This window comes from Bos taurus, chromosome 17 (assembly GCF_002263795.3).
Source record: "Bos taurus isolate L1 Dominette 01449 registration number 42190680 breed Hereford chromosome 17, ARS-UCD2.0, whole genome shotgun sequence".
Taxonomy (NCBI): domain Eukaryota; kingdom Metazoa; phylum Chordata; class Mammalia; order Artiodactyla; family Bovidae; genus Bos; species Bos taurus.
Genome location: NC_037344.1, coordinates 63,455,576 through 63,481,963, shown reverse-complemented (window position 1 = coordinate 63,481,963; position 26,388 = coordinate 63,455,576). Strand labels below are relative to the sequence as shown.

Genomic DNA, 26,388 nt, shown 5'->3' with positions numbered 1-26,388 from the left:
TAGGTGAGTGATCACACCATCATGGCTATCTGGGTCATGGAGATCTTTTATGTAGAGTTCTTCTGTGTATTCTTGCCACCTCTTCTTAGTATCTTCTGCTAGGTCCATACCATTTCTGTCCTTTAGTATACCTATCTTTGGATGAAATGTTCCCTTGGTATCTCTAGTTTTCTTGAAGAGATCTCGAGTCTTTCCCATTCTATTGATTTCCTCTATTTCTTTACACTGATCACTGAGGAAGGCTTTCTTATCTCTCCTTGCTATTCTTTGGAACTCTGCATTCAAATGGGTGTATCTTTCCTTTTCTCCTTTGCCTTTTGCTTCTCTTCTTTTCTCAGCTATTTGTAAGGCCTCCTCAGACAGCCATTTTGCCTTTTTTGCATTTCTTTTTCTTGGGGATGGCCCCATTAATTAGGTCTTGTGTATTGTACTTACCTGTCATGATAGAGAAATGGAGTAGATGCCTACTGGTAATGTGTGCCAGTCTGCTGCTGCTTGTAGCTCCTAAAGCTTTGGCCTTATAAATGGTGATGCAATGCTATTTAATGCACAGATATTAGTACCTTAAATCTTCATAGTGAATTGCATCCTTCTTGGCTGTATTTAATACTTTTTGGCTTGGATTCAACTTTATCTATTAAGATGGTAACCTCATATTAAGATGCTTTTTTAATTCACAGTTTTTCTTGAAACCTTTGCCAGTCCTTTTATTTCAACCTTTCTGAATTACTTTGTTTAGCTGTGACTCATATAATATAGAGTTGAATTAAGCTTTGTGATCCAATCTGAATGCCTTTTAAAAAATGTTTAATAGGAGAGTTTAGCCCATTTACATTTATTGATGCAACAGATGTCTGGTATTAGTTCAGTCATGCAGTGCTTTGTTTCAATGGCTTTGAAAAGTCTTTCCCCGTGTGATCTAAGTTCTCTGTGTACCTACTAATCATAGGAAAGGCTGGGATCCTTTTTCCAGTGCTGCAGTGTTCAACAGTTCCCTAATTTTCTATTTCTTTGACACGGCGTCTATTCCATCTACCCTAAAATGAACAAAATGATGAAATTAGTGTATATCCTTCTCTCTATAGCATTTTCTCGGTGTTCACGTCATCCTTTTAAACCTCTATTAACTGACTTCAGCTTTAAATATCTTTTGATCCCAGCTATTAAAAATGAGGACACCTGTGTATTTATTTATACTTCTGATCCCCTCTCTCCCTTCTTATTGATACCATTACCTTCCTCCCAAGGGCTTGTGCTGTTAGCGTCTGGTTGCATCACCACAGGCCGTTCCGTCGCAGGGTCCTAGATGACTAGGGGCCGTGCTCGCCACCAGCTCTCTTGCCTTGTTGCCCATCATCTGAAGTTGCCCTCTAGTCCACAGCTTAAGGCCTCCTGTGAACCACACTCCTGGAATCCCCACAAGTTCAGCACGGTCTGGAACTTTCTACTTGAATGAGCAAAGAACTCATTCCTGGGTCACTCTGTTTCCTTGAGGATTTTTTTGCAGACCTTGTTCTGTTCTTTTCGAGTGTTGCATGTTACCATGGAGAAGCTGAAGCCTGCTCCTTCCTCCTCTAGGTTTCATTTTGATCTTTCCACATCTTTCATGCCATGACTCTCCGAGCGGGAGTCTTGGGGTTGACCCTTCCAAGTCTGTCTTTTCCTGGAGTCCGTGCCCTTCGACAGGCAGCTCCCAGGCGTGTGCTCTGTTACTCCAGTTTCCTTTTGTGTGTCTTCCCCATGCGCCCTCTTCTAATGAATGCCTTCCCAACTGTCTCCCTTGCCTTTTGCTCACTCTTCATCCTGTTTTCTGTGCCGCCTTTTTTCTCCCTGTGCTCATTCCATTTCTCCTTTCATAAGTTTCTTTTTATCCTACTCTTTGCATTTTTGCCTTAGAGAAACACTTGCTTACTACATTATTGGCTTCACAATGAAATATTTAGCCAAAACCTTCCTCTCTTCTGTGGCCACATTTTTTTCTGATGCAGAGTGGTTTGTTTTTTTCCCCAACCATTATGGCCTTTTCCTTCCCTTTTCTTATATATTTTGATTAGGTCCTAGGCTGGTTCAGTTTTGATTACTTGCCTCCGGAGGGTATTTCCAGGAAGACAAGGTTGGGGGGGGAGGGGGTGGACCTAAGATGTTATATCAACATCCTCAGAACTGAAGGTCCTCGGATGGTGTTCTTTCGGAGATAGGGGTTTAGAGAAATATTTGTCTGCCTCATCAAAAACAGAACAATGACAGATAAGCTGGAAGGGCTTTCCGTTTCAAGGAAAAGTGTTTTTCATGCACAGCCCCTCTTCCCTCCTTTACACAGCCTCCAGGGAGAACACATTTTCTTTTATAAAATTAGATACTTCACTGAATAGATTGTCCGTGGCACATAATTCAGAAAGCATAAGAATTTACAGTGAAAAATAACTCCCCTTCCCAGAGGAAACCAGCATTAGCAGTTTTTTAAATACCCTCCCGAAAAATGCATGCCTGTGGGAGGGACAGCAAATACCTTTTATGTCAACATGCACAGCCCGATGCTTCTCGGCGCCTCGCCTTTTTCTCCTTCCTGATGTAGCTGGGAGATCACTCCCCACCTGACAGGAAGCGTGCCCTCGCCCCAGGTTAACGTAGCATCTTGACCCGTCTCTCCATGGACGGACATTTAGGCTGTTTCTAGTCTCTTGCTCTTCCAAACAGGGCTGCAGTGAACACCACCTTCGGCCATGTATGTATATCTGTGCAAAAATAATATTCCAGGATGGGCTTGCTGGCTTAGACGGTCTGTGCATTTTAACCACTGTCCAGGTGCCAGGGTTTCCTGCTTGCCCTCTGCTGCCAGCAGGCTGGAGGCAAGTGCTGGGCATGATGACCCGGCTGGTCCTCCCCGCTCTGAGGCCGGAACCAGAGAATGTGGTGCGCGTGTGTGCTCAGTCTCTTCAGTCCTGTCCGACTCTTTGTGACCCTATAGACCATAACCTGCCAGGCTCCTCTGTCCGTGGGATTCTGCAGGCAAGAATACTGGAGGGGGTTGCCATGCCCTCTTCCAGGGGATCCTCCCAACCCAGGGATGGAACCCAGGTCTCCAGCATTGCAGGCGGATTCCTTTACCATCTGAGCCACCAGGGAAGCCCCAGAATACTGGAGTGGGTAGCCCATCCGTCCCTCCAGGGGCTCTTCCCAACCCAGGGATCAAACCCACATCTCTTGTCTCCTGCATTGGCAAGCGGGTTCTTTACCACTAGCACCACCCGGGAAGCCCCACGAGAATGTGGAGGGCACCAAAGATGTCCCACTTGCCCTGCCCGCTCAGACCCTCTGACATCTTTGTACTTCCTGCAAGAGTCGCTGACTCTGCCTGTAATTGAAGAGCATGGGAAAGAGGGCAGCCAGGATGGGAGATAAGCAAATTGAATTGGTGCCCTGCTGCCCGGTCAAGGCCTGGACAAGACTCCCGAGCACCCAGGCCGACCCACTTGTCCCTGTGGCGCTCCCCCCCACTTCCCCCAGGCAGAACCCAGACGGGAAGTGCTGGCCCTGAGCCTCATGGCCAGACCTCAGGCTGTGCTGTTTGTCACTAAGGGACAGAGGTCTTGACTGGGCCACATGCAGCCTGACCCTGGGTGAGCCCGTTGGGTCTCAGGGCTGGAACGCTCCCTTCTGTGAAGCGAGGGGCCAGAGCACCTAAGAAGCCATCCCCTGTGATGACGATGATGTCAGAAACCCAGTGGGGAGAAGACGTGGCCAGGTCTGAGCCCCTCTCCCGCTTCTTCCTGGGTGATGGCATCAGAGCGGCCTATCTGCACAGGGCTGCCCAGCACTGACCTCCACGAGCTCCCCGAACGTGCCAGCGAACCAGAAACGGCTGCAGTTCACCCCTGGGACCTGAGATCCGGTAGGTGGAGGACCCGGGGGCCGCGGGCAGCCACGTGTCCAGGAGCCCAGGCGGCTGGCTGCTGTATCCTGATCCAGCTGACCAAAGTGACCTGAAAGGTTGGGGGAGCGGGGAGTGAGGCGGGGAGGGAAAGTCCATCCCCCTTTCCTGCCTCAGGCCTGAGACCCGGGGCTGCTCCCAGCTGGGCAGGGCCAAACAGGACCCGCCCACCTGGGGACCATCCCCTTAATGAATATTTGACTTTCTTATCACGGTTTTGATAACACACACTTTGAGTCATGCTCCCCTGAGAGCACGGGCCAGGCAGAGGGCCCCGGTGGCAGCACGGGGGCTTGGCTGGTGCAGGGGGTGGGGGTGGGGGCCTTACTCAGTCGTCCAAGGTGGAGGGGTCTACCCCCACCCCCACCGCCCCAGGCGGCTGCCCTGGGAGAGGGTGTGAGCTTCCGCCCTCACTCTGTGGGATCTTGGGGGAGGGGTGCAGCCTTTCCTCTGTAGATGCGGGTACAGTGACCGCCCCGCCCTTGTCCCCCTGATCCCCCAGGGCACCGGCTCTGAGACCTGATGGTCTGGGGGTCAAATCCTGGCTGGCCCTGAAGGGGATGTGTGTGTGGTCTTGGGCGAGTGAGTGGCCCTCTCGGGTCGCAGTTTCCTCCGCTGTGATGTGGGAATGAGAAGAAAAGGCGAGAACCCCCAGAGCCTGGCAGCAGACTCAAACCCTCTACCTGCCCCATGTCCCCCAGAGGCTGGGAGCCCTTTCCCCACACCCAGCCCGCAGAGGGACCACAGGCTCCCCAGCCTGTCTCTCCCGTCTTAAAGGGGGAAGCATCCAAGGGGTGGTGAACCCAAGAAGGTCCTGGAGCAGCTCTTCTCCCCAGTGCCCACCCCTCCTCACCCGACTCCCACCCGTCACCCCGGACCCCAAAGGCAGGAGCCCCCAGCCCCATGAGTACTCCTGCAGGTACCACTGCTTCCACTAACACTAATAAAATAAGGAAGAAACAAAGCGATTTAAGATTCCAATAAAATGAAAAACCCACCGCTGGCCACACAGCAGATTCAATTAAGTAGCCGTTGCCAAGTGCAGCCAGGGAAATGGAGGGACAGGCCAGGGCTGCCCCCACCCAGAACGAAGCCAGGAGGGGATGGAGGCTCGGAGGTGACAGCCGGGACAGGCTGGGCGGATGCAGCCCCCTTTTACAACTGAACGAATAAAAATAAGGTCTCAGCAAACTAGGACGACAGGCGACTGCTTCTATTACAGAGGTTTCAACCGCAACCCACCACAAACCAACCCGAGGGCCGATAAAGTCAGAGGAGGACGAAGACCCAGGTCACTGCCTTCCCACACTGTGCGGAGGTGCTGGCCGCCTCAGCAAGACAGAGAAAATAAGTTTTAAGGATTAGAGAATCTGCCTGTGGTGTGGGAGACCCAGGTTCAATCGCTGGGTTGGGAAGATCCCCTGGAGAAGGGAATGGCAACCCATTCCAGTATTCTTGCCTATGAAATCCCATGGACAGAGCAGCCTGGTGGGCTACAGTCCAAGGGGTGGCAGAGTGGACACAACTGAGCGACTAAGGGTTAGAAGTTAAACTGCACAGAAGTTCCAAGAGAAGAATTCAGCAAGATTCTCAGAACATCAGCACATAATAAAGAACGTACTGCATAGCACAGGGAACTCTACTCAGCATCTTATAATAACCTATAACAGAAAAGAACCTAAAAACATATATATAATGCACATCCTTGTGTATACTTTCTTTGGCTGCACCACATGGCTTGTTCCCCAACCAGGGACTGAACCCAGCCTTTGGCAGTGAAAGTATAGAGTCCTAACCACTGGACCACCAGGGAAGTCCCTTGCTTATCTTTTAAATCATCTCTAGATTACTTGTACCTACTCCAATGTAAATACTAGGTTCATTGAGTTCAGTCGCTCAGTCGTGTCCGACTCTTTGCGACCCCATGGACTGCAGCACGCCAGGCCTCCCTGTCCATCACCAACTCCCCGCATTTACTCAAATTCATGTCCACTGAGTCGATGATGCCATCCAACCATCTCATCCTCTGTCGTCCCCTTCTCCTCCTGCCTTCAATCTTTCCCAGCATCAGGGTCTTTTCCAATGAGTTGATTCTTCGCATCAGGTGGCCAAAATACTGGAGTTTCAGCTTCAGCATCAATCCTTCCAGTGAACACCCAGGACTGATCTCCTTTAGGATGGACTGGTTGGATCTCCTTGCAGTCCAAGGGGCTCTCAAGAGTCTTCTCCAACACCACAGTTCAAAAGCATCAATTCTTCGGCACTCAGCTTTCTTTATAGTCCAACTCTCACATCCATACATGACTACTGGAAAAACCATAGCCTTGACTAGACGGACCTTAGTTAGTCTGCCACTGTTTCCCCATCTATTTGCCATGAAGTGATGGGACCGAATGCCATGATCTCATTTTCTGAATGTTGAGCTTTAAGCCAACTTTTTCACTCTCCTCTTTAACTTTCACCAAGAGGCTCTTTAGTTCTTCGCTTTCTGCCATAAGTGTGGTGTCATCTGCATATCTGAGGTTATTGATATTTCTCCCAGCAATCTTGATTCCAGCTTGTGCTTCATCCAGCCCAGTGTTTCTCATGATGTACTCTGCATATAAGTTAAATAAGCAGGGTGACAATATACAGCCTTGACGTACTCCTTTTCCTATTTGGAACCAATCTGTTGTTCCATGTCCAGTTCTAACTGTTGCTTCCTGACCTGCATACAGATTTCTCAAGAGGCAGGCCAGGTGGTCTGGTATTCCCATCTCTTTCAGAATTTTCCAGTTTGTTGTGATCCACACAGTCAAAACCTTTGGCATAGTCAATAAAGCAGAAGTAGATGTTTTTCTGGAACTCTCTTGCTTTTTCGATGATCCAGGGGATGTTGGCAATTTGATCTCTGGTTCCTTTGCCTTTTCTAAAACCAGCTTGAACATCTGGAAGTTCATGGTTCACATATTGCTGAAGCCTGGCTTGGAGAATTTTGAGCATTACTTTGCTAGCATATGAGATGAGTGCAATTGTGCAGTAGTTTGAACATTCTTTGGGATTGGAATGAAAACTGACCTTTTCCAGTCCTGTGGCCACTGCTGAGTTTTCCAAATTTGCTGGCATACTAAGTGCAGCACTTTCCAGCATCATCTTTTAGGATTTGAAATAGCTCAACTGGAATTCCATCACCTCCACTAGCTTTGTTCATAGTGATGCTTCCTAAGGCCCACTTGACTTCACATTCCACGATGTCTGGCTCTAGGTGAGTGATCACACCATCGTGATTATCTGGGTCGTGAAGATCTTTTTTGTACAGTTCTTCTGTGTATTCTTGCCACCTCTTCTTAATATCTTCTGCTTCTGTCAGGTCCATACCATTTCTGTCCTTTATTGAGCCCATCTTTGTGTGAAATGTTCCCTTGGTATCTCTAATTTTCTTGAAGAGATCTCTAGTCTTTCCCATTCTGTTGTTTTCCTCTATTTCTTTGCATTGATCGCTGAGGAAGGCTTTCTTATCTCTCCTTGCTATTCTTTGGAACTCTGCATTCAAATGGGTATATCTTTCCTTTTCTCCTTTGCTTTTCACTTTTCTTCTTTTCACAGCTATTTGTAGGGCCTCCTAAGACAGCCATTTTAATTTTTTGCATTTCTTTTTCTTGGGGATAGTCTTGATCCCTGTCTCCTGTACAGTGTCACCAACCTCCATCCATAGTTCATCAAGCACTCTATCAAATCTAGTCCCTTAAATCTATTTCTCACTTCCACTGTATAATCATAAGGGATTTGATTTAGGTCATACCTGCTGAATGCTCTAGTGGTTTTCCCTACTTTCTTCAATTTAAGTCTGAATTTGCCAATAAGGAGTTCAAGATCTGAGCCACAGTCAGCTCCCGGTCTTGTTTTTGCTGACTGTGTAGAGCTTCTCCATCTTTGGCTGCAAAGAATATAATCAGTCTGATTTCGGTGTTGACCATCTGGTGATGTCCATGTGTAGTCTTCTCCTGTGCTGTTGGAAGAGGGTGTTTGTTATGACCAGTGCATTCTCTTGGCAAAACTATTTGCCTTTGCCCTGCTTCATTCAGTACTCCAAGGCCAAATTTGCCGGTTACTCCAGGTGCTTCTTGACTTCCTACTTTTGGATTCCAGTCCCCTATAATGAAAAGGACATCTTTTTTGGGTATTAGTTCTAGAAGTTCTTGTAGGTCTTCATAGAGCCATTAAACTTCACCTTCTTCAGCATTACTGGTTGGGGCATAGACTTGGATAACTGTGATACTGAATGGTTTGCCTTGGAAACGAAGAGATCGTTCTGTAGTTTTTGAGATTGCATCCAAGTACTGCATTTCGGTCTCTATTGTTGACTATGATGGCTACTCTCTTTCATCTAAGGGATTCCTGCCCACAGTAGTAGATATAATGGTCATCTGAGTTAAATTCACCCATTCCAGTCCATTTTAGTTCACTGATTCCTAGAATGTCGACGTTCACTCTTGCCATCTCCTGTTTGACCACTTCCAATTTGCCTTGATTCATGGACCTAACATTCCAGGTTCCTATGCAATATTGCTCTTTACAGCATCGAACTTTACTTCCATCACCAGTCACATCCACAACTGGGTGTTGTTTTTGCTTTGGCTCCGTCTCTTAATTCTTTCTGGAATTATTTCTCCACTGATCTCCAGTAGCATATTGGGCACCTACCGACCTGGGGAGTAAAGAGTTGTAAATATGATGTAAATGATATGCAGATGGTTGTAAATATGATGTAAATGCTATGAAAGTAGTTGCTAGTGCGCAGCAAATTCTCCTTTTGCTTTTTGGAATTTCCAGTCCTCTGCTGAATCCTTGGATACAAAACCTGCGGATATGGAGGGCTGAGTGCATATTTATAAAGGATATTAGTCTATAGTTATTTGGTCAGTAAGATCCCCTGAAGGAGGAAATGGCAACCCACTCCAGTGTTCTTGCCTGGGAAATCTCATGGACAGAGGAGCCTGGCGGGCTACAGTCCTTGGGGTCACAGAGTCAGACACGACTGAGCAACTAAACAGCAACAACAGATACTAGCCTCACAGAATTAGTTTACAAATGTTCCCTCTGAGTCTCTTTTTTAGAAGGTTTGTGGGAAAATTGATATTAATTCTTTAAACGTTCTGTAGAATACACCAGTGAAGCCTTATCTAGGCCTGGGCTTTTTTTGTGGGTGTTTTGGTTACTAGTTCAATCTCTCTCTTTATTCAGTTCAGTGGTTCAGTCGTGTCTGACTCTTGGCGACCCCATGAATCACAGCACGCCAGGCCTCCCTGTCCATCACCAACTCCTGGAGCTCACTCAGACTCACATCCATCGAGTCAGTGATGCCATCCAGCCATCTCATCCTCTGTCGTCCCCTTCTCCTCCTGCCCCCAGTCCCTCCCAGCATCAGAGTCTTTTCCAATGAGTCAACTCTTCGCATGAGGTGGCCAAAGTACTGGAGTTTCAGCTTTAGCATCATTCCTTCCAAAGAAATCCCAAGGCTGATCTCCTTCAGAATGGACTGGTTGGATCTCCTTGCAGTCCAAGGGACTCTCAAGAGTCCTCTCCAACACCACAGTTCAAAAGCATCAATTCTTGGGCGCTCAGCTTTCTTCACAGTCCAATTCTCACATCCATACATGACCACAGGAAAAACCATAGCCTTGACTAGACTGACCTTTGTTGGCAATGTCTCTGCTTTTGAATATGCTCTCTAGGTTGGTCATAACTTTCCTTCCAAGGAGTAAGCGTCTTTTAATTTCATGGCTGCAGTCACCATCTGCAGTGATTTTGGAGCCCAGAAAAATAAAGTCTGACACTGTTTCCACTGTTTCCCCATCTATTTCCCATGAAGTGATGGGACCGGATGCCATGATCTTCGTTTTCTGAATGTTGAGCTTTAAGCCAACTTTTTCACCCTTCTCTTTCACCTCCTCTTTCCCTCTCTTTATTATGGGTCTATAGAGACTTTCTATTGTGTATTAAGTCAGTTTTGGTAGTCTGTGTGTATCTATAGGAATTGTTCATTTTATCTAAGTTATGATACTGTTACATTTACTAGGGAACCTAAATTTATTAAATATTAAGGAATATAAATATATTCACAAAAAGGTAAATAAATGACCTCTATGGAGAAAAAAATTGTTTATATAATGATAGTTTTTAAAGACCAAAACAGACTTATGTCCTGTGTGTGGACAGATATTCAATATGGAGAAGATCTGATCCAGTCCTCCATCCTAGCCGTCCTGTGCATAACCTGAAGACCTCACGTGGAAGTTGATAAAGAGCAGAGGGTCAAGAACAACCCAGGCGCTTCTGATGAAGAAGTGTAGGGGCCAGTTCTGCCATGGCTAGTCTGAAGCCATGTGACTAGCAAAGGGAAAGAGGGCACCAGGGAATGGGGCAGAGCGTCTAGAAATGGACAAGGCAGGCCTTGCGGATCACGGGGGTGGGTAGGCATTGCCAGGACCGCTGGTTATCCAAATGCAGTGAATGACACTGCAGCCTCACCCAGCACTACACCAACAGGAACTCTGGGCAGACCAAAAAACCCACACCGTGGGAAGCAGACAGCGGTAGCACCCAGGCCTGACCTCCAAGGCCCACCGGGGTGGTGGGCCGGGCTGGGGCAGGTCGGGGTGGCTGGCAACCACCCGGCATCTCCCCACCTCCTCCCAGCAGAGAGGCCGGAGAACAGCTGCTCCCCGCCCCCCTCCTGGGCGGCCTCATTAGGGATTCTGCCGGTGCCACCAGCTAATTAGTGTCGCGTTAATCGAGCATCAGAAGGCTGCCACCAAGGGCAAGAGCGTCGGCCGCAGAGGGGACGCAGGTGTGGGCGGCTGCTCCTGGTGGGCTGGGGCCAGGCCCTCTGCCCGGGGACCCCCCGACCGCTGCTCCTGGTGGGCTGGGGCCAGGCCCTCTGCCCGGGGACCCCCCGACCGCTGCTCCTGGTGGGCTGGGGCCAGGCCCTCTGCCCGGGGACCCCCCGACCGCTGCTCCTGGTGGGCTGGGGCCAGGCCCTCTGCCCGGGGACCCCCCGACCGCTGCTCCTGGTGGGCTGGGGCCAGGCCCTCTGCCCGGGGACCCCCCGACCGCTGCTCCTGGTGGGCTGGGGCCAGGCCCTCTGCCCGGGGACCCCCCGACCGCTGCTCCTGGTGGGCTGGGGCCAGGCCCTCTGCCCGGGGACCCCCCGACCGCTGCTCCTGGTGGGCTGGGGCCAGGCCCTCTGCCCAGGGACCCCCCGACCGCTGCTCCTGGTGGGCTGGGGCCAGGCCCTCTGCCGGGGACCCCCCGACCGCTGCTCCTGGTGGGCTGGGGCCAGGCCCTCTGCCCAGGGACCCCCCGACCGCTGCTCCTGGTGGGCTGGGGCCAGGCCCTCTGCCCGGGGACCCCCACCTCAACACAGATAACAGCCGTCTACTTCCCGAGCTTTAGGGAAGAGGCAACAGGCGAAAACTGGGAGGGCATGAGAAAGAGACAGCATGCACTCGAGGCCCGCCCGTGCTCAGGCGCCCGGCACACCACCCCTCCGCCAGGAAAGCTGCAGTCAGCCCCCGTCACAGTCACCAAACGTGAGGTCCACCGAGGGGACAGGTTTGCCGGGGGAGGGCGGGGGGTGCCCAGTGGCTCACTGGAAGCCGCCCTCGACTGCCCAGGGACCAGCGTCTGTCCAGTAGGCGCCCGGGCTCCCACCGCAAAGCCTGGCACGTGGGAGCAGGAGTCCTGGGCTAGGGTCCTGGCCTGGCCACCCACCTCCCCCACCTTGATGGACAGGTACCGCATGCCTGCCAGGGCCAAGTACCCCGGATGCACCCGCCCCTTCGGCCCCAAAAAGATGAGAAACTGAGGCTCTCACACCCAGCCGCTGCCCAAGGTCACCCCCACGAGTGGCCGAGCGGGCATCAGACAGCCACGGGCCTGCCTCCAGCCGGGGTCCCACTGCCCACCTCTCCCCAGTCTCAGCAGCACAGCCCCCCACCTTCCACCCAGGCTCCCCCCACCTCCAACTTCTGGAAGGCAGGCTGCCGCTGAGGTCTCCCTGTAGCCACATTAAACCCCACTCAAAGGGCTGCTTTTAATTGGCTTAATATACTCGTTAATAACTGCGTCTATTTAACACACCTGTAAAAGGCCCATAACATTAACTTAATGGCAGCAATGGCCTGCCCGCACTGCCAGCCAGCCAGGCAGCCTTTCAAATTTGCTGACAAGGAGGGGCCACGGCGGGCAGGCAGTGCGGGGGCAGCGGCGGGAGCGGCCCAGGTCACAGAGGGGCCGCCTGTGTTTCTGTACACGGGACCCAGGCTCTGCCCCCACAGGCTCTCGGATATTCGCTGGAGCCCACACCATCATTCGTGCGATGGTCCCGGGGCACCTGCTGTGGTTCCAGGCATTCTTTCAGGCATGAGGGTCCTGAAAAAGAGCAGGGCCTGCCCTCAAAGGCCCCCAGATCCAGCCCAAGAGACAAGCCAACAGCTACAGCAGGCAGTGCAGGGGGCAGGCAGGGAAGGCTGCCTGGAAGAGGAGGCATCTCAGCTGAGACCAAGAGGGGCACAGTCAGCAGACCAGGGGGTAGGTGAAGACCAGACCTCCTTTTCCTCCTCCTAGTGCATAATTCAGGCCTTCCGTGAACTAGGCACCACATGGACCATTCCGCCCCACCCCAGATTCCCCTTCCAGATCAGACCTTGGGGAGACCTGGACATGGGGCACTTCTTCCCAGGGTGTGGGGCGGGGGAGACAGACGCAAGATGACCAAGGTGTCCGGGCTACCAGCATCAACCTGAGAGAACCCATCCAACCGTGGTGTCCACGGTGCCCAGTGATTGACAGCAGGGGTCTGGGACATGGATGCCCAGGGCATCCTGGTCCACCAGAAGCCTCAGACTGGCGGCGCCGCAAGCCACAACCCACCCACTGGTGTGTGGTGTGTCCTGCTGGTATCTGAACACTCTCAAAAGTGTTCCCCTCTGGGCATGCACGCCTCCCCCACCCCACCTCGGTCCCTGCCCCTCCGGGGCCTCCAGCTCATTTGCAGTCCATCTGTCCACCAGCGGTCAGCAGAAACGTGCAGAAATCTGTGTCTGCAACCCCCACCTGAAGCCCTGTTCCGTGAACATCCCACTCCTCTTCCGAAACGCAGGACCTTCCTCCCAGGGCCTCCACGGGGCTGGCAGAAGGGTGAAGCCGTGGGTGTTTGGGGCAATGCCTGGCCCAGAGGTGGCCCTCAACAGTGGAGGCGGGGGGTCAGCATGTAGAGGAGACCCGGGGACACTGCAGCGGACCAGGGGTGGCGGTCCTGCAGAGGGAGCGCAGGGCCGTGGCCTAAATGCCACCCTGAGCAGCTCAGGCTTCATGCCAACGGGGGCTCACGGGAGGGTCTGACAGGGAGAGGCACGTGGACTTTAGTGAACTGCTCCCCAACAACCCAGGCACCCCCCGAGGGCAGGCACCCTTGACAGTGCTGACCACAGCTCTCCAAGGTCAGCGACGTCAGTCTCATCCCCATTCTACACAAGAGCAAACCAAGGCTCAGAGAAGGGCAGCGGCCTGCCTAGGGTCACACAGCCAGGTGAGCGTGGTAGGCCCGGATCTGACCATGAGGCCTTCCCAAAAAGCGGCTGACCGCCCTCTGTGCTCCGCCCAGGAGCAGACGCCGGCCCCAACACGGGGCACCAGGGAGCCCTGGGCTGCTCAACCCCCGCCCCGCCCCACTCCACCCTGTGGCCGAGGCAATTACAGAAAAGCACAGACGAGAAGTAAAACGCCTCCTTCCCAGGCCAGGTGCTGCTGGCGTCCGGGGCTCTTTCCCTTGGTGTCTTGGTCCGACCCCCTTCGAGAGGGAAGGGGGGAAGCAGTCGGCCCCCTCTGTGGCCTCTTTCCATGTCCCCACTTCCCTGCCTCGTCAGAGCCCCCCCGACACCCGAGCTTGGCGCACAGTGGGGGTCTCCTGGGCGCTCTGTCTCCCAGGACGGTCGGGCTGCTCCCAGGGTAACCTCGTCTTGTTTCCCACCCAGGAGCCTCTGAGGGGTCGTGTTAAAACCCTCCTCGGCTCATGGCCTTTCTCTGCTCCCAGCCCTCCCACATGGAGCAAAGCCCGGATCCTCTCAGTGCCCCCCACCCCAAGGCCCTCCACGTGCCCCCGCCTCTCTGGTGCGTCTCCTATGACCACGCCTCCAGCTCCGCTGCCCCACACAAGCCCGTCCACTCCCCCATCAGAGGCCACGCGGCTCACCCCCTCACCTCCTTCCACTCTCCTGAGGGGCCACTTAAATCAGGGAAGCCTCACTGCTGACCACTGTGTCCAGACCAGGCTCTCCCATCGCATCCCTCTGCGTCCCCCACGCCGCCCAGCTGTCCCGGCTACTCTGTCTGCATAGCAGGTCACCCCAAAGCCCAGTGGCCTCACACGCCATGTCATACGCTCAGACTATAGACAGGACACGGTGGGGTGGGGTGTCTGCACCGTGATGTCACTGGGGACGGGGGACATGATGTCACTGGGGAGGGGAGGCAACCCTGCTGAAGACCTAGGCCCGGGCTGGAATCTTTGGAAGGCCTGTTGTTCGGTCGCTTAGTCACCTCTGACTCTGTGACCCCATGGACTGCAGCACGCCGGGTCTCCCTGGCCCTCACCATCTCCCGGAGTTTGCCTAAGTTCATGTCCATTGAGTCGATGCCATCCAACCATCTCATCCTCTACCGCTCTCTTCTCCTTCTGCCTGCAATCTTTCCCAACGTCAGAAGGCCTGCTCCTTCATAAATCAGGTGGTGGATGCCGGCTTTGGGGGCTCTGGGGCACTCAGACACCAAATGCGGCTTCTCCACGTGGCCCGAGCTTCCCAGACCAGGAATGGACGTCCTGAGAGGCAGAGATCCACTGGATCTCCGGGTGGAAGCCAGATATACCTTTAGGACTGAGCTGCGACACTCACCAGCACCATTTCTGCTACCTTTATTCATTAAAATCGAGTTGCTTAGTTCATGTTTAAGTGGAGGAAAGTTAGGCTCCACTACCCATGGGGAGAAGTGCCAAAGAACTGTGGGTGTGTTTTAAAACTACCGCACCAGGGGACTTCCCTGGCGGTCCCATGGTTAAGACTCTGCGCTTCCAATGCAAGGGGGCACTGGTTCGATCCCTGGTTGGGGGGTACTAAGATTCCACATGCCGCTCAGTGTGGCCAAAATAAAATAATAAGAAGGAAAAATCATGTTATTGGGAAATTGCCTGACTTTATTAAAGAGTCCTGTAGAACTTCAGGTTAAACTACCTTTAAAAACAAAACCAACCACGGCTGCTGTCTCCTTCACAGGGCTGTCGCTGCCTGAAACATATGTTACTGTCTGTCTCCCTGAACTTGGGCTTCCCTCGTGGCTCAGCAGTAAAGAATCCACCTGTCAATGCAGGAGACCTGGGTTCAATCCCCAGGTCAGGAAGATACCCTGGAGAAGGAAATGGCAACCCACTCCAGTGTTCTTGCCTAGGAAATTCCATGGACGGAGGAGCCTGATGGGCTACGTTCCACAGGGTCGCAAAGAGTGGGACACGACTAAGTGACGAAACCACCACCACTACCCCCGACTAGCTCCAAGAGGGTAGGCACTTCAGTTTGCTTTGCCTGCTGCTCATCTCCAGGCCCAGGATGGAGCCTGCATGCAGGAGGGGCTTCGGAAATACCCGAGGCACGCCGACCTGGGTGGGGGCTCATCTCCACAGGGCTGTCTCTGGCTTCATTCCTCCCAAGACCCAACTCTCCCAAGGGTGGAGACTAGTGGGTAACAGGGGCTCCCAGGCTGGACAGGTTCCTTCTGGCTGACCACAGCCTCGTTGTGCGTTCAGCAAGGCTTCCCTGAAGAGTGGACAGGCCAGCTCCAGGAGCCCCATCTGCTGGGAGAGCAGGATGAGCCCAGGGGCAGGCGGCATCTGCCTGCGGCCACACCAAGCAACCACCAAACCTTTGCCAGGGTCCCCTGAGCCAGCTCAGGGGAACCCAGGAAGGTAAGGCCTGCAGGGCCACAGGTCCCTTCCTCTGCCCCCTCCCCCCAGGCAGAGCCCCCCTGGACACGTGCTCGCCTTTGGGTGGCCCTTCACCGCGTAGAAGCCCACCGCAGACAGCTGGCTTGGCTGGTTGCTCTGTGAGAGGCCTTTTTGTGCCATATTTGTGAGAACGGGGCTGTGTGATGCCCCTGAACGCTAGCGGCTGGGCTCACCTCCAGGCGAGGGTCTGGAGCCTCTTCCTACAGGGGCTCGGAGGCCTGGCCTGGCCCGAGTGACCAGGGAGCCCCCCACCCCCAAGCCGCGGCCACTGTGCTCTGCTGGGCAAGGCTGCATTTGAGGCCCCGGGTGGCTCAGGAGAAAGCCCTTTAGGAACAAGGTGTGACGTAGTAGAGGCTGCGGATGCCAAGGCTCACAGGGCGCGGTGATCACACCAGGTTTGGACAGGGTGACTCTGGTCCATGGTCACCCGAAGGCGAGCACATGTCCGGGGAGCTCTGCCCGGGGCTGCCTGCGCGGTTGTGTGTCCTTGGACAGAACGCCTCCCGCCTCTCTGAGCCTCCAGGCTGACGTGATGGTCCCTCCTCAACACTGTCTGCCTCCTGAGTCTATGGAAGAAGACGGTGGGGTGGGGGGCGCGGGGGGAGCTTCCTGGGTCTCCCAGCCTCGGCTGGGGCCTGCCTTGGGGTACAGGGGGAGGTGACGATGATGTGGAAGCCGAGCCCCAGCTCTGCCCTCACCAGCTGTGTTTCGGGGAAGTCCCATTTCTTTCCTCTGTAAGATGGGGGCCTGGATCAGTTATCTACTGCTGTGTGGCAAGTCACTCCAGAATGTAGTGGCTTAAAGCAGGGGTCCCTACCCTCCAGGATTTAATGCCTGATGATCGGAGGTGGAACTGATATAATACTAGAAATATAGTGCACAGTACATGTAATGAGCCCTCCCCCAGCCCTGTCCCAGTCCAGGGAAAACTTCTCTTCCACGAAACTGGTCCCTGGTGCCAGAAAGGCTGAGGACCGCTGGCTTAAACGGGTCAGTCGTTAGATACTGGCTCCTGTTTTCCGTGGATCAGGAGCCCCCTAGCTGGTAGCTCTGCTCTGTGTCTCTCATGAGGCTGCGGGCAATTGTTGGCAGGGGCTGCAGTAACCCGAAGGCCTGCCCGGGGCTGAAGGACTTGCCTCCCCAGGATGGCTCACATGGCTGCTGGGCCTCCCTGCAGGCTGCTCCCGTGTCCGCACAGGGCAGAGCAAGTGATCCTGCCCTGGACTTCTCGCCCCTTCCCTTCACCGGACCACCGGGGTCTCGCGACAGGTCTTGGAAGCTGCCTGCCAAATGCCACAACTTGTCTGCTGCCTTATTTGTGAAATGGGACTGCCTCCCAACCCCTGGGAGGTGGGTTGGGAACCCCAGGTGCCGCAAACAAGAGGCTTGGGGCAAAGCTGTAGGCCCAGAGCCTCGCACATACTAAGCGCTCGCAGAAGACAGCCTCTCGGGGTACCACCGCCATCGGCTCCCACAAACGCTGGAGGGACCCCAACTGGCTGAGGGCCCTTCTGACCAGTGGGGGGCCAGGCGGGCCCCTTCTGTCCACAAATGGGAACAAGAAACAGGCATTGCCGTTTTTTTTTTTTTTGCCTCCTTCTTCAGGTTTTAAACACCTAATTTATTCCATCCATTAGATAGATTTTGTAGATTTAATCATTTTCACAGTTGGTGGCTCATTGGATACTCAAGATAAACTCCAAATGAAAGTATAATGGTGAGGACAAATGAGTTTTCACACCACAATGGCAGAAACTTGCTTGGGAAGAGAGTTTAAGGGGAACAAAAATACATACAGATATCATTTTTTTCCCTCGGCAGCCGCTTTTGCTGACTATAGTAGGTTACCACAGTTAATTTCACCAGTTTTGTTCATCTGTAAAATTGCATAAAAGTGACATTTTTGTGCTCATTATAGCAACTGCTGATTTATGGCTGGTAAATGAAGAACTGGGCCCTTTTTTGTGGGACTCTCCGAGCGGCGCTAAGTGCCCATGAAATTGCTTGTATAATGTAGTTTAAATCCAATCTCAGAGAAAGATTCCCCCGTTGGCCAAAGTGACATTTCCATTCTCCACACCGAGTTTATTTTAGGCCACTTGTGGTGGGGAGGGGGGTCGGTTGCCCCAGGCAGGGTCAGGATGGGGGACCTGGGTCAGCTCCACCCGCCCAGCTCTCATCGGGGCCACAGGGATGGGTGGGTACTCTGTCACCAGCCTCCTCCTTCCCCGCTGCCCTGCCCAGCTCAGGGCAGAGGAGCACCGTCCTCCTGATACATGGTCTTCCTGGCCTGCTCCTCCCTGGCCAAGAACCTTCCATGGCTGCTGAGGCCTTGGCCTAGGGCTCCTGAGGCAGCACGGCTGACCCTGCATCCAGGCAGTTCCTTGTGGCCGGGTTTCTGTCCTGGGCACCGCATCCCTGACCGGTACCCACGAGAGGCCATGAGACCCTCTCCCCAAGTTAGGATGACAGAACTCGTCTGTGGACGACATGGCCAGTGTACCCTGGGGACAGAACCATCGGGAGTTCCTGCCCCATGGTGAAGAGGCCCTGCTCGGGCCTGACACCCTCCTGAGCTGCCTGGGGTGGTCTTTCCTCCCCGCACACCTGCCCTGCGCTTCTGCTCCTTCTCTGGTTCATCATTCCCATGGGGGCACACTGCCTCGCCTCCACACCTTTGCCCGTGTGGCTTCTGCCTGGAATACGTTCCTCTCCTTCCTCACCCCTTCAGCCCTGCCCTAGCAGAGACACTCTCTCTTCCAGAAAGCTGTCCCTGGAGCCCCCGGGGTGAGGATCCCCTGTGTCCCCACGCTCCCTGTGTCCCCATCATAGCACTCGGTTTGCTCAGATTGGCTGTGAGTCCTCGAGGGGGTCTGCCTGCCAATGTGGGAGACGTGGGTTCGATCCCTGGGTGAGGAAGATCTCCTGGGAGAAGGAAATGGCAGCCCACTCCAGTATTCTTGCCTGGAGGATCCCCTGGACAGAGGAGCCTGGTGGGCCACAGTCCATGAGGTCACAAAGAGTCAGACACAATTTAGCGACTGAGCACATATGCTTACGTCTCGAGGGGTTGGGGGTGAGGCTCGGGGAAGGTGGGATGTGGCGGGTGACCTTCCCGTTGGTGGGACTTGCACTCTGTCCCAGCCACGATGCCAGGCCCACCCGTGCACATGCCCTGCCCCTTCCTCTCCCGGGAAGACCGTTGTTGTGCCCGGCAGATGGGGAGGGTCATAACACACGTGGAGAGACCCACTTCTGCTGAGGCTGCGCCACTCGACTTGTTAAACCTCACAGCAGCCAGGAGAGGCAGTGTTAGCAGCAGCATAAACCCATTTTGCAGGTGAGGAAATATGCTCAGGGTGGTGAACCCCTCCCTCGCCTCCCCCAAGACTCACTGCTGGGCTCCAGGGGATGCCCTTGGCGGGGCAGGAAGGCAGTGCGCCATGAGAACTTGTAGGGTCCTCCTTGCCCAAGGGCCCAGTCAAGTCTTGGTCACCCAGGACCTGCTGTGCGCTGCACCCCCTGGTGGGCCGCTTGGCACAGACGTTCCCCGAGGCCGCCCTGCAGACCTGGCACAGTCATCCCCATTCCACAGGTGGGGAAACTGAGGCTCAACCAGACCAGCCACTTGTCCAGGACCACACAGCCCCACAAGCAGGCAGGACTCCACCCAGGCTGCCAGCTCCAAAGCCCTGGGTCTCTCCACCTGCTTCCTGCAGGCCCCTCGCTCCCCTCCCTACTGCAGAGAGGGTCGCGGACAGCCCCGAGGGAGGTCTCAGGACTGGGAGGGTCTCTGGAGGGGACAAGGGGGTCTGCCCGCCGGCCACCTGCTTCCCCCGCTGCATGGGCCAGCTGTGCCCACCGACAGTGGGATTGCCCTTCAGGGAATCCCCTAGTGGTCCACTGGTTAGTGCTTTCACTGCCGAGGGCCTGGGGTTCAATCCCTGGTCACGGAACTAAGACCCCACATGCTGTGCAGCACAGCATGGTCAAAAAAATTTTTTTAATAAAATAGCTGGTAAAGAATCCACCTGCAATGCAGGAGACCCCGATTCAATTCCTGGGTCGGGAAGATCTGCTGGCGAAGGGATAGGCTACCCACTCCAGTATTCTTGGGCTTCCCTGGTGGCTCAGCTGGTAAAGAATCTGCCTGCAATGCAGGAGACCTGGGTTGGGAAGATCTCCTGGAGAAGGGAAAGGCTACCCGCTCCAGTACTCCGGCCTGAAGAATTCCATGGACTGTATAGTCCATGAGGTCTCAAAGAGTTGGACATGACTGAGCAACTTAGCAAAGAAGGAAATGGCAACCCACTCCAGTACTCTTATCTGGAAACTCTCATGGACGGAGGAACCTTGTAGGCTGCAGTCCATGGGGTCGCTAAGAGTCAGACACGACTGAGCGACATCACTTTCACTTTTCACTTTCATGCATTGGAGAAGGAAATGGCAACCCACTCCAGTGTTCTTGCCTGGAGAATCCCAGGGACGGGGGAGCCTTGGTGGGCTGCTGTCTGTGGGGTCGCACAGAGTTGGACACAACTGAAGCGACTTAGCAGCAGGAGCAGCAGAGTGACTTAGCACACATGCACGCACACCAGAAATGACCCAAACGCCACTAGCAGTAGGAAGGATGAGCAGGACAAGTGTGTCCTGCAGTCACACTCCAATACCCCAAGGCCATGAGAAGGGACAGGCCCTGCCCCCACAGCTCCCCAGATGAACCTGGAAAAGTAACCTTGAGTGGGAGAGACCCGACACCGTGTGATCCCTGCTCACCTGTGCCGACACCAGGAGTGGTCAGGAGTCTGGAGGGCCTTCCCCTTGGTCCCCTTGCTGTGGTTCCTGTCTGAGGGCGGGCACAGGGGTTGCTCTGGGGACTGGCCACCTGCCCCCCTCCCCCAACCTGAGTGTCACACCAGTGTGTTCTGTGTGTGAAAGTGCAGTAAGTCTGTGATGCGTTCAGTTTCCTTGACATACTTTACACTGTGATGCAAAGCTTAAAAATTTAGAAGGGGGGACTTCCCTGGAGGTCCAGTGCTTTAAGATTCTGTGATTCCAACTGCAGGGGCCCTGGGTTCGATCCCTGGTCGGGGAACTAAGATTCCACATGCCACATGGGCACGGCCCAATTTTTTTTTCTTTTTCATTTAAAAAATTTGGATGAATGAAGGAGCAAGGGAGGCGCGGCTGGGGAACCCTTCCAGGGAGCCGTAGGGGGCGCGGCCTGCAGGTCGGCCCTCACCTGTGCATCCTCCCCTCCCCGTGTACCCCTGCAGGCGAAACGGTGGCTAGCTCCATGCATTCCTCCCGCTACCCGAGCCCGGCCGAGCTGGACGCCTACGCCGAGAAGGTGGCCAACAGCCCGCTCTCCATCAAGATCTTCCCCACCAACATCCGCGTGCCCCAGCACAAGCACCTCAGCCGCACGGTCAACGGCTATGACACCAGCGGCCAGCGCTACAGCCCCTACCCGCCGCACACGGCCGGCTACCAGGGTCTGCTGGCCATCGTCAAGGCCGCTGTCTCCTCCTCCTCCAGCGCGGCCGCGCCCGCCGGGCCCGCCAAGAGCGTGCTCAAGAGCGCCGAGGGCAAACGGACCAAGCTGTCGCCGGCCGCCGTGCAGGTGGGCGTCGCGCCCTACCCGGCGCCCAGCACGCTGGGGCCCCTGGCCTACCCCAAGCCGCCCGAGGTGCCCGCCCCGCCGCCTGGCCTGCCCGCGGCTGCGGCCCCCGCCGCCGCCGTCATCCCCCTGCCCGGCCGCGGGCTGCCCCTGCCGCCCTCCAACCTGCCCTCCATCCACAGCCTCCTCTACCAGCTCCACCAGCAGTGCCAGGCCCCCGGCGCCGCGCCCGCCGCCTGCCAGGCCGTGCCGGGGCCCCCGCCCAGCCCGGCCAAGCACGGCCCGGTGCCCGGCTTCCCCCGCACGGCCTACTCTGCCACGGCCGGCCCGCCCGAGTGCCGGAAGGGCGCCGAGTTGGGCCAGGGGAGCACGCCCGCGGCCTTGACGTTGGCCGGGGCCGCCAAGCCCGCGGGCTACGCGGACGGCGGCCTGGATTACCTGCTGTGGCCCCAGAAGCCGCCCCCGCCGCCGCCGCCGCCCCCCCAGCCCCTGCGGGCCTACGGCGGTGGCGCGCTGGCCAGCAAGTCCCCCGAGGCCTGCGGGGGGCGGGCGTACGAGCGGGCCAGCGGGTCGCCCCTCAACTGCGGCGTGGGGCTGCCCGCCAGCTTCACCGTGGGCCAGTACTTCGCCGCCCCCTGGAACAGCGTGCTGGTGACCCCCACCAGCGACTGCTACAACCCCGCAGCAGCGGCGGCGGCGGCGGCAGCGGCGGCGGCTGCCGCTGGGACCGAGCTGGGGCCGGGGGCCGCCCGGGAGCTGGCGGGGCCCCCGGCCGAGACCCTTTCGGGCCTGCCCAGCAAGAGCGTGTGCAACACAGCCGTGCTCAGCAGCAGCCTGCAGTCGCTGGAGTATCTCATCAACGACATCCGGCCGCCCTGCATCAAGGAGCGCATGCTGGGCAAGGGCTACGAGACGGTGGCCGTGCCCCGGCTGCTAGACCACCAGCACGCCCACATCCGCCTGCCCGTCTACAGATAAGGCCGGCCCGGCACACGCACGGACCAACGGGCAGGGCGCCGAGGAGGCTGGGGGTGGGCAGGGAGAGGGAGGCCGCAAAACAGGGTGGGCGGCACGCGGGGCGGTGGGGATGGGGGACATCCCGGCCCCGAGTGCCCCCAGATGCCCACAGGGAGGCCAGGCTGGCGACCCGCCAGCTGCCACCGATGGGGAGTTGGCCAGCTCACGACGCCCCTCCCCACCATCGGCTGCCCCGGCCCGCCCCCCGGGGGAGGCCTAGGGGCAGCCACCCCCCAGGTCCATGCCTCCCTCCATCCAAGCTGGCGAAGGCCGGGAGAGAACAGAAGCGGTTCTTCCGGGCTGTCCAGGAGAGGGGCTCAGGCCGCAGTGGGGCGCAGGAGGAAATGTGATGGCCTGGGGGCGGGGGTGGGATCGGAGCAGGCCCCTCCCCCCGGGCTTAGCTCCTCCCTCTTGAGGTCCCAGTCTCCAGGAGAAAGAGCAGCGGGGGCCCACAGCACCCCCCCACCCGCACTGTCCAATCCCGGTGAAGACCAGACTACAAGAGGCTCCGGGGAATGCTGGTCCCTCTGCTCCTCCCCTTCTAGACCCTCTTCCCCTCCCCATCATGCCTTCCCCACACAGACTCCCATCTCCATTCTCCAGACCCTGGACCACCACCTTCCCCCTTCCCACCAGGACCTCTTATGGGGGGGCTGCCGGGCACAGTTGTGCAGGTTGTGTACTGCACAAGGGCAAACTCATCCGAGGAGACGTCATTTGCATCCTAGACGTGTGTGTTTATGACAGCAAATTTTCTGAACCTCGAGGAAGGGGCGGCATTGACCTATTCGCACAAAGGCGCCATAGGGGCTAACAGTGTCAGAGGGCTCAGACCCTGCTTCCTTCAGGGGTCCTCCCAGGAGCCAGTGCCAGGGCAACCTGCTGGTTTTAACTGGGAGATCCAATCCACCCACTTTTCCTGCAAGCCACCCTCCAAGGCCTGCCCCACACCACTTGGGAGGGGGGATCACGCAGGCATGGGGGGGACCCCCATTAAGTTCCTAAGGCCCAATTTTCCCAAGTCCTGGCCCCTCTGGCACTCTGGAAGCGGTACTGTATCTCTCTCCAAGGCCTGTTCAAGCACTAAGTGCATTTACGAATCTCTGAGAATGTTTTTTTTTATATACTAAAATTGACCATTATATTCTACTGTGAGAAGTACGGTCTGCACTATATTGTTTTAAAAACGAAGAGAAAGAAAAAAAAAGGAAAACACAGATGGTGTCTCAGCTGTGGGATTGTTTCGTTAAGCTCTTGTGTTTGTTCGTTCTTCCTTCCTCCACCACCCCCAACCCTTCCCCCGCCAGGAGTAAATCGGGCTGTCTTCTCCCCTGGCAGGGCTCGGAGCCCTGGGGAGCAGGTGGGGAGACTCCCGGCACCCCCTCTGCTGAGCCACTTTGTAGGTGATGTTTCATTTGCTCCCCTAGGTCTTCTGACCCTGTTAACGTGTCAGCCACTCGGCAGGGCCAGCGACCGGTCCATAGGGCAGCCGAGACAGAGCCGAGCCCAGGCCCCACTGGCTCATTCCCTGAGGGGTACAGAGGGGATCTGGGGTTGGTGTCCCCCCTGCGTCACTAATCCCGCCCCCCTCAGTGCCTGGCACCCTCTGTGCGTCCCCTTAAGCAGTGTGGCTTGGGGACAGGCCAAAGTGGTTGAGCAGTGGCCATCTCCCTGGCCAGCCCCAGCACATACACACCCCATGCCCCAGGGGCCTGGGGATATCCAGGAGACCTCCCTTGCCCCAGGATGCTCAGCATGTATCAGGTGCTTACTGGGCGTTTTCCTATACACAGCATCTCTTGGGAGCCTCGCCACTGCTTGTAAGGTGTGCTGTGCTAAGTCACTTCAGTGGTGTCTGTCTCTGTTGTGACCCCCTGGTCTGTAGCCCGCCAGGCTATGAGGATTCTCCAGGCAAGAATACTGGAGTGGGTGGCCATGCCCTCCTCCAAGGGATCTTCCCCACCCAGGGAAGTCTTAAATCGACTGCACTGGCAGGCGGGTTCTTTGCCACTAGCGCCACCTGGGAAGGAAGCTTGTAAGGTAGGGGTGTTCTAGAGGAAGAAGCTGAGGCTCAGAGATGTGAAGTTACCTGCCTGAGGTCACACGGCAAGTCTGTGGAAAGTTGGGGTTCAAACCCCACAGCATAGACTCTTGTTCACATCCTGTCCCCTCCTTCCTCCCTGAACTGCTGGCCCAATGTCTGAACAGAGGGGAATGGGAGGTATCCCCAGTCTGATTCAGGCCTGCCCTCTCATGCATGGAGCCCCATCTGGATGCCTGGCATGGCAAGATTCGGGGAAGAAGAGGGACAGAGGGGACACCCTGGATGTGACCTTGCAGTGGGGACATCCACCTCCCTAAGGCCAGGCCCCAGAGCCTGGCAGCACACGGAGGTTTCAAGAAGAGGCTGTGTCCAGGGCAGGACCCAGGCCCTTCTGAGCCGGGTCAGTGAGCCAGACATGTCACCAGGGCCTGAAGAGCAGGAGCAGGGGTCCGGCTGGGTGACAGGCCAGGGAAGCCATCGCTGCGTGAAAGGCCCCTGGTGGTGGTGGTTTAGTCGCTAAGTCGTGTCTGACTCTGCGACCCTGTGGACCAAAGCCCATCAGGCTCCTCTGTCCATGGGATGTCCCAGGCAGGAATACTGGAGCGGGTTGCCATTTCCTTCTCCAGGGGATCTTCCTGAACCAGGGATCAAACCCAAGTCTCCTGCACTGGCAGGTGGAGTCTTTACCCCTGAGCCACCGGGGAGGCCCGAAGGCCACTGGGTTTGACCACAGACAGGATGCAAAGGAGCACCGACACAGTGCTTTTCTGACCTCATGTAACTGAGTCTCACAATGGCCCTTTCAGGTCATAATAAAATCATCCCTGTTTTACAGATGAGGACACAGAGGATCTGAAAAACAGCCACAAAGAGAGGAAGAGGGAGGCGGGTTCTGGCATCAAGCCCCACACTTGGGCCCAGGCTGCCCCCAGACGTTCTACCTTCACACATCTCTGAAGCTCACCAGGGGCATCGCAGCGCCCAGGGCTATCCAGCCTCTGGAGGGAGCATGCCCTAGGTACAAGTCCTACCATAGGTACTTTAAGTGACCCAGAACCAGTCCATCCCCAAAGAGGGCAACACCAAAACCAGGAATGGAATTCAAGGAGACCACAGTGTGGGCACTTGGGACAGGGGCGGGGCAGAGCAGGCTCAGCGCTGGGGGCGGCAGCCCGTGGACTGGCTGTCCCCGGGGCTACCACTGCAGCCACCTCTGCACCAATGCTAGGTAGCCCAGGTCCCCAGGTCCTAGGCCTACCAGCAGGCCCGCCAGGCAAGGGGACAGAGACTGCAGCCACCCTCCAGGCCAGGTCCCTCACATCCAGGGTGAGGACCCGTCCCCTATCAGAGGAAAACCTCCTGACCCCTCTGCAGGGCGAGTGAAGAGGCAAGCAGGTGGGGCCACGGAGCACAGCCAGTCCGGGCCTGAGCCCAGGACCCAGCTCCGTCCTAGTACCAGCTCCCTGGGTGCCTTGGCCGGGTTTCTTCTCCCTGGGGGCTGAGGGAGCTGAGCTCAAAGGGCTCTCCAGCCTCGTTAAAACCACGTAGAGGAGCAGTGCAGGTGTTAACGATGTTATCATCACTACAATTACCGACAGCCCTGTTCCTGCAGGCCAACAGGCCCAGGCTCAGCGCTAAGTAGTAGGTAGCTCTCACCACAGTTCAGGTGTACGTGGTATACTTGAGGCCAGCAAGACCAGAGAAGGGCGATCACTTTGCCTAAGTTCACGCAGTTCAGG

At 55.9% G+C, this 26,388-nt stretch overlaps 1 protein-coding gene and 1 long non-coding RNA gene across 4 annotated transcripts in view; one reads left to right on the top strand and one right to left on the bottom strand.

Moving 5' to 3' along the window:
- Positions 1 to 23,855, top strand: part of FAM222A (family with sequence similarity 222 member A) — a 61,253-nt gene extending 37,398 nt beyond the window's left edge. For 2 of the 3 annotated variants that reach the window (XM_024977471.2, XM_024977474.2), the window contains exon 3: positions 21,245 to 23,855. In XM_024977471.2, coding sequence (XP_024833239.1) covers positions 21,245 to 22,566 — 1,322 coding nt within the window. In that variant the 3' untranslated portion in view covers positions 22,567 to 23,855. 3 annotated transcript variants of the gene reach the window in all.
- On the bottom strand, positions 817 to 6,024 carry LOC112442054 (uncharacterized). The gene is made up of 4 exons (XR_009491097.1): positions 4,930 to 6,024; positions 3,823 to 3,983; positions 2,510 to 2,735; positions 817 to 1,037 (listed from the first exon to the last, which is right to left on the bottom strand). It is a non-coding gene; the product is annotated as an uncharacterized lncRNA (long non-coding RNA).
- Positions 23,856 to 26,388: the final 2,533 nt, after the last annotated feature.